The 7,438-nt window shown below is 40.7% G+C and overlaps 1 protein-coding gene across 2 annotated transcripts in view; it reads left to right on the top strand.

The window, feature by feature from the left end:
* Positions 1-7,425, top strand: part of CCDC90B (coiled-coil domain containing 90B) — a 38,925-nt gene extending 31,500 nt beyond the window's left edge. For both annotated transcript variants that reach the window (XM_042460949.1, XM_042460948.1), the window contains exons 3-9: positions 694-797; positions 1,500-1,601; positions 2,082-2,123; positions 3,213-3,284; positions 3,372-3,425; positions 4,943-5,057; positions 6,668-7,425. In XM_042460949.1, coding sequence (XP_042316883.1) covers positions 694-797; positions 1,500-1,601; positions 2,082-2,123; positions 3,213-3,284; positions 3,372-3,425; positions 4,943-5,057; positions 6,668-6,723 — 545 coding nt within the window. In that variant the 3' untranslated portion in view covers positions 6,724-7,425. The remainder of the gene's footprint in view (positions 1-693; positions 798-1,499; positions 1,602-2,081; positions 2,124-3,212; positions 3,285-3,371; positions 3,426-4,942; positions 5,058-6,667) is intronic.
* Positions 7,426-7,438: the final 13 nt, after the last annotated feature.

The following is a 7,438-nucleotide window of genomic DNA, read 5'->3' as shown; positions in this document are numbered from 1 at the left end:
ATCAATAAAAGTATAGTGTCTAGATCAAGAGAAGTAATACTGCCACTGTATTCTGCTTTGGTCAGGCCCCACCTAGAATATTGTGTCCAGTTCTGGGCACCACAATTCAAAAAGGACATTGAGAAACTGGAGCGTGTCCAAAGGAGGGCAACTAAAATGGTGAAGGGTCTTGAAACCATGTCCTATGAGGAACGCCTTAGGGAGCTGGGGATGTTTAGCCTGGAGAAGAGAAGGTTAAGAGGTGACATGATAGCGCTGTTTAAATATTTGAAGGAATGTCATATTGAGGAGGGAGAAAGCTTGTTTTCTGCTGCTCCAGAGACTAGAACACGGAACAGTGGATGCAAACTGCAGGAAAAGAGATTCCAGCTCAACATTAGGAGGAACGTCTTGACAGTAAGGGCTATTCGACAATGGAACAAACTCCCTTAGAGTGTAGTGGAGTCTCCTTCCTTGGAGGTCTTTAAACAGAGGCTTCATGGCCATCTGTTGGGGATGCTTTGATTTAGATTTCCTGCATGGCAGAATGGGGATGGACTGGATGGCCCTTGCGGTGTCTTCCAATTCTATGATTCTATGATTCAACTTGCAGGCAATTAGTAACAACCCCTAATTATAACATTTAGAGTCATTCTTTCTCTTCTCTGTGGATAAAGTCCTTTGTTAAATATTACATCTATCTCTACCCTTCAGGTTTTGCAAAAGAGCAGGCTGAAACTATTGTGTCAGCCATAACAGCTTTGTCAACTGTCAGTCTGGATACCATCTACAAGGATATGGTAACCCAAGCCCAGCAGGTAACAATTTGTTTCTCCATTGATGCCCTGTCCCACATGACCATAAAGAAAATCCACATATCCTTTCATAGGTTGGTAAAATGAGTACCCAGCTTGTTGGGGGCATTTGGCTTACGGATTGTAAACTGCTTAGAGAATGCCGAGTTCACTGATAAGCTGTATAGAAATGTAAATGCTATTGCTATTGCTAAAGAGGTAAAGGGGGTCACAAGGGTAAAAAGTTTGAGAACCACTGCCTTCATGCTATGTGTATTAGGTTTATTTGAAACATAAATTAATTTTGTGTTTATACTTGGGTCCCATATATCATGATATATCATGATGTATGTATATGCAAATACAAATATTCTAAAATCCTAATCACTCTGGTCCCACACATTTCGGATAAGGGAGACCCAATCTGTATTATCAAAGTGCTATAACTGTGAAGAGTGAAATCGATGAAGACTCACATTTCCCGGAGGCTTCTGTGGTAACAGAGATTCTTTATTTGGGAACAAAAAAGCCTCTTTTCTTCTGTTGATGGGATCCTTCCCATGCCTAGTCTACAAATGCTGGTAGTTGTCTCCATTATAGTTTTAGGCGAAGATCCACCCCTCCCTACCCCCCAAAATAACTAGTCTTCTCCCACAATAAAAGATCCTGTGTGCTGGAAGATATGAGAATATTTCAAGAAATCTCAACTTGTCTGTTTTTATTTAGGAAATCACTTTGCAGCAGCTCATGGCTCATTTGGATTCCATTCGGAAAGATATGGTCATTCTTGAAAAAAGTGAATTTGCCAACTTGAGAGCAGATAATGAGGTACAGTCGACCCTCCACATTTGAGACTTTGACTTTTGCAGATTCAATTATTTGCAGATTTGATTAATATGTTCTTTCTAGGAATCTCTAGGTCCTCCAGCATGACTCTGTGGCTAACTTTCACCAGAGATTGCACTAGAGGACCTAGAGATTCCTAGTGAGAACACTTCTCTAGGCATTTGTTGGTCCTCTAACACAATTCTATTTCATTTCCTTTGGTGTTCACTCACAGTATTTTCTTGATATCAATTCTCCCCATTCACCTTCTCACACCCTTTCATGCTGCTAGCACACTCAAATTGTGATCACTATTGGAGCCCTTGCTTTCTTGCTTGTTGTGAACAAAAACGTCTTCTGTTCAAATCTTGCTTCTGCCACAAAACACACCTTATCATCTTACTTGGTCTTTCTTTTTTGATCGAACTTGAGCTTACTCAAGATATTTCTTTCTCTTCCCCCATTCCCCCACCCTGTATGTAGAAAATGAAAATTGAACTGGATCAAGTTAAACAGCAGCTTATGGTAAGTGGGCAAGAATCAGTTGAACCATTTTTTTAAAGCACACTCCATGGCTGCTTAGAATCGGTTCCTGCCTTTCCTACATTAGAAAGTGCAGAATTTGGAAAAGTTCTTTTCTTTGACTGCCCCTCACCTTGGGATTACTCTGGTTGTTTCACTGTAGCCTAGCAAGGTTCTTTTGATAGTGGTGTGGCAGAGCGTGTTCTCTGTTGTGACTCCAACTATTGAATGTTTCTGCTATGAATGGAAGTCCTGTTTGTTTACACTTTCCTGTTCATTTCCATAATTGTTAACGTTTGCCAGTCATAAAAAGACAGATCTTGGAATCTCTATTCAGGACACTACCCCTTGATTCAGGACACTGTCCCTTGAAAACACAGGTTTGCAGTTTGGGGGCAGGCTCAGGTTTCAGTGGTGACCAGGAGTATATTTGGAATAACCTACTGTATCCTATTACCCAGCCTTTCCTGGACATTCTTCAGAGTTTCATAGGCTCTATTGATTGATGCAGTAAATACATTACTGAGCAAATAGCCAAGTTACTAAATTTGGCAATTCTCATGAAACCACTAATAATGGTCTGACGTTATTTTACATCTGACGTCTCATACCCTTATTATTGTAACTTTTTTGAGGGGGGAGTAGTATTTCAGTCCTAAAAGCAGGCATTGAAGAGCTAGGCATAACCTGTCTTGGGAGATCATGCCAGATTCGAAGGCCATAAGTGCAAAAGGTCATCTTCTGGGTACCTTCCCACTTTAGTGGTAGGCCTGAAAGTAGAACAGATAGGTTTATTTGGTAGGGATGTAATTCCTGATGTATTTTGGTTTTAGTGGTTGATGTGTGCCTTTAAGTCATTTCTGACTTAAGCGACCTTCCAAAGCAAGCCATGGGGTTTTCATAGCAAGGGTTTGCCAGTGCCTTCCTCTGAGGCTGAGAGAGTGTGGCATGCCCCTGGTCACCCGACAGTTTCCACGGCTGAGCAGGGGATTCAAACCCTGGTCTCCAGAGGCATAGTCCAATGCTCAAACCACTACACCAGACTGTATAAAACTGTTCTTTTTCAAAGAAGAAACAATTTGTGTTTTCAAGAATGAAATTGGCCAGATCCGAGCAGAAAACAAGCTGGATATTAACTTGGAGAGAAGCAGAGTCACAGACATGGTAAGCAGTTGTTTGTCACTCCCTTTCTAGTGCTATTATTGCAGCTCTTTGGAGACTTACAGTTCCCTGTGTTTTTTTACTCTTCAGTTCACAGACCAAGAGAGAAAACTCATGGAAGCCACAACAGAGTTCCATAAAAAAGTAAGTGTTTGAGCTGATGCAGGGTGTGTGTGAAAGGATGTGATTCGTTCATCCTCACATGCAAGGACAAATAATTTCTATAGTTTTGTCCCCAGCTGTGAGAGAAAGCAAATATTTCTTTGCAGTATCTTCCCTGTATCCCCATGTTGCAAAAAGTGTTTGGGCGGAATTATTCTGTTCAGAGATGCATCAAATTTTTGTACAGAAAACACTTCGTGCTCAGGAAACAGTGTGTCCTGTGCAAAAGACACTGTTTTCTTTGCATAAAATTTGCTTTCTGCTCAAAGAATGAGCTTCTGCACAGACAAAATAACTACATACATTTCTCTGCAGAATAATTCCCAAGAACATTTTACAACATGTGAATAAAGGGAAAATAGGACACAAAAATAATGACACATTGCCCCTACACTAACCTACCAAGACACAAAGCCATATGTAGAATCCTGGTATCGTTCCCAAGTCTTACTATTCCCATGTTTACATGAAAATAAAGATGCAAGGTTCTTATATCTTGAGGAGGGTCAACACAGTAGTATCTAGTTCTGCCTTGTAAATAAGCAGAGAAGGGTTACTAACCTTCCTCCAGAGTGGGAAAAGTGATATCCATGGACCACATGTAGTCCAGAGGCCCAATTCGCACACCTTGAGCCTTCCCCTGTCAATTTTGGGCAAATTTTTGTACACCTTATGGCTTAAAACTGCTACAAAATGCCCCCACAGCTCTCTCCCAGGACCCACACATGTGGCTACACCAAAATTATCTAATAAAATAAATCTAATAAAATAATCTAATTATCTAATTCCTTTCTCCAGGAGTTTCAATTGGCCACCTTCTTCCTGTCTTTCCACCAGCAAGTAAATAAACCTTTCTACAGTGGGTCCTCTTTGGCAGAGAAGGCTAAAGACCTTATAAAACTACAAATCCCAGGGTTCCATGGGATAGTGCTACAGCACTTAAAGTCAAGCTGCATTGGTTTAGCAGTGTAGACTCACCTTATACCTTTTTTTGTTTTTCAAAAGGGAAGTGTGTTAAAATTTAAAACTAGTGACAAATTTAATTTAATTTAGCTGATTTTCCAGGGAGGCTTGGAAAGACTAGATAAAATACACAAATAAAATAGGATGAATAACTTATTGTTACAAAGAGATGGGAAGACAGAAATTTATATTGAAAAGCATGGCAAAATAAAAAGATCTGTGCTCAGAACTGGAATAGTGGGTCATGTGAGAAATCTAGTTTCTAGTCCCCACTGGGCCATGGACCTCATCAGGTGAATCGTTTGTTCACTGCCTGACCTACATACCAGGGGGGTTGTGAGGATAGAGTAGGGAGGATGATAGGAAGTTCAAGGTCCTCCAAAGAAAGGCATAATATCAATGTAACATAATGAATTGTAAAGAGATTGCATAAGGTAGGCCTTGCTTGTGAAGGAAATTTTATAGAGCACCATGACTCTTTTGTTTGCAACTCACCATATGTTCAATAGAAAGTGATGCTTGCATTCCATCCTTAGGATTCAAGCACCAACAGTTCTGTGACTGAAGTCAGCAATAAAATCGATACTGAAATTGCTGCCCTGAAAACTCTCATGGAATCAAATAAACTGGACACCATCCGTTATTTGGCAGGTAGAGTATGACCCCTGCATCCACAGGATGGGCAGCTGTGATTTCACTTTCCCGCATCTGAGTGATATATTCCCTCTAGGCATTTTCTAGATCCTCCAGTGTGATTCTATGGTATGCTTTTGTCTGAAAATGACCCTAGAGTCTCACTGGAGGACCTAGAGAGGTGTTCTCTCTAGGCATTTCTAGGTCTTCCAGCGCAATTCTATCGTATGTGTCTGCCAGAAGTCATTCAGTTCAATAGGATTCTGCATTTTCACAGTAAATCTTCAGCTAGCAGGGTTGTACTGTATAGATCGGTTTGTTAAAATCCATGTTTCAGGAGAAAAAATATTCAGAAGCAAGAGCTGCAACACAATATTTCAGTACTGAGTGCTACTGCCCAGGATTTGAACCACCCCATTCCAATTCTCTTCCTTCTCCCCTCTGGGGAAATCTCCCTGTATTCTAAATGCAGTTACCTTGTATACTCAACTATAAGTCAACCTCATGTATGAGGGCAGGTTTGGGGGCAAAATTATGGATTTTTGATATGTCCCATGGATAAGTTGAGGGTAAAACTTAGGGGTATGCAACAGAGGAGGTAAAGAATGAAGGAAAGGAAAATGGTGCCAAAGCACACCGCTATTTTCCCACCCAGGTATTCAAAAAAAGCCAGAAGTGGTACTGCAGCAGAGAGAGTACAGGGAGGTTGGTGCTTCTTTTAGGTTCTCCCAGGATGGACTAAGCTCTCCCTTTTGCCATTCTACACAGTATTTCATATTGTGATTGGAGTTAATGTACAGTATTTAGATTGACCCACAGATAAGTTTACCCAGATTTTTTGGGTCGATTTTTTTGACTAAAATGTCTAGGCTTATACATGAGCATATACAGTCTTTATTGTCATTGGATCTCCTTTGTAGCTCCTTGCTCCTTTACAGCAGCTCCTCTCCATCCCACCTAAAGGGCTGTAATTTATGGCTAAACATGGGAGGAGCCACTTCTTCCCACTAGCAAACCTCCTTTTGTTGTATGTGCCAACCATAGAATGTTTGTCCAAAATCTTCTGGCCCCCTCTCCCTTGCTAATGGCACTGTGCAATACAGCTTTGGAGGGATATGATGCTTTCACTGTTACAACAGTTTTACATTCATTCTCATTCTATTATTTCATGGTAGCTTAATATGGGAAATTAGAAGATGAGAGAATGTCTCACAAACCAGGCATACTCTTGGCCTGCCTAGCCTGGTATTGACTGGGAGAACTTTTACTGTGTCTCAAGTGATGATCTTTACTATTACCTGCTCCCCAAGATCCTTTAACCCAGAGATGGATCATATGCAACCCATATTCTGGCCCCCATAGAAGCTCCATCATGCAGACTCTGCTGCCATTATCATCAGCAGTACAACCTAATTCACTGTAGCTGGAGACTTGGAACTTTCTAAAAGCAAAACATGTGCTCTTCTACTATGTCCTTTATACATTCCTTAGTAGTTCAACAGAAATTCTGAATTGAGAGTTAAGAGTCTTCCCCATAATTCATTTAATGTTTTGGTGACCAGGACAAAAAGGGGAAAATATAGTATGACATGAATGGCATCAATGTATTCTTTTGTTTTGATTTACAGCCTCAGTTTTCACTTGCCTCGCAATTGCTCTGGGATTTTATCGATTCTGGAAATAAAAAGCCAGCCTAAAGAAATAAGGACCAAACCAGACCTTTTAAATTAAATATACATCATGTCTTGGATAACACCATCTAGCAGATGCTGCCAGAGACTTTCCGTTGGTGCTGATCTGTAACTTAGAGCAGGTTGTTGTTATCGATGGGCATGATTGGTCAAGCAGGATATGCTCGGGTCATGTGATTTGGGCTCATGCATGCTGGAGGCCAATATTTCTGTGGACCATTTGAAAAGTAAAGAATAAACTGACTGGAAAGAGAAGAACAGCTAGAGTGCTGTGGCCATCACCACCATTCTGCAAACATGTCTAGGTTGATCTGACTTGTCTTCTTCCATTATTTTCCTCCATGCTCCATCTTCCTAGTTTTATCCCTGACTCAAGTTTCTCTTTGGTTATTGAAATGGTTCAGCAGTGAGAGCTTCTGATGGAGAAATGATCCTGAAGATATTGGGATTTCTCCTCCTAATATGAGTATGATGTTCTTTCTGTACATGTGGATTATTGTATGGGGTGAAAAAACTTGCCACAGGCAGAGTTCTTCTCGGTGTCATATAATAATGTATTGGAGAAAAAATCTGTACAGCAAAGCATATAAAGGTGCCTTATCTTACTGGTTACTAGTAACTGTTCTCCAAAGTTTCAGACCAGGTCTTTCCTAACTCTCCTTCTTGCAGTCATTAAACTGAAGCTGTTTCTGGGACTGTTTGTGTGTA

The sequence above is a fragment of the Sceloporus undulatus genome, chromosome 3 (genome assembly GCF_019175285.1).
Source record: "Sceloporus undulatus isolate JIND9_A2432 ecotype Alabama chromosome 3, SceUnd_v1.1, whole genome shotgun sequence".
Classification (NCBI taxonomy): domain Eukaryota; kingdom Metazoa; phylum Chordata; class Lepidosauria; order Squamata; family Phrynosomatidae; genus Sceloporus; species Sceloporus undulatus.
This window is presented reverse-complemented; position numbering and strand designations above follow the sequence as displayed.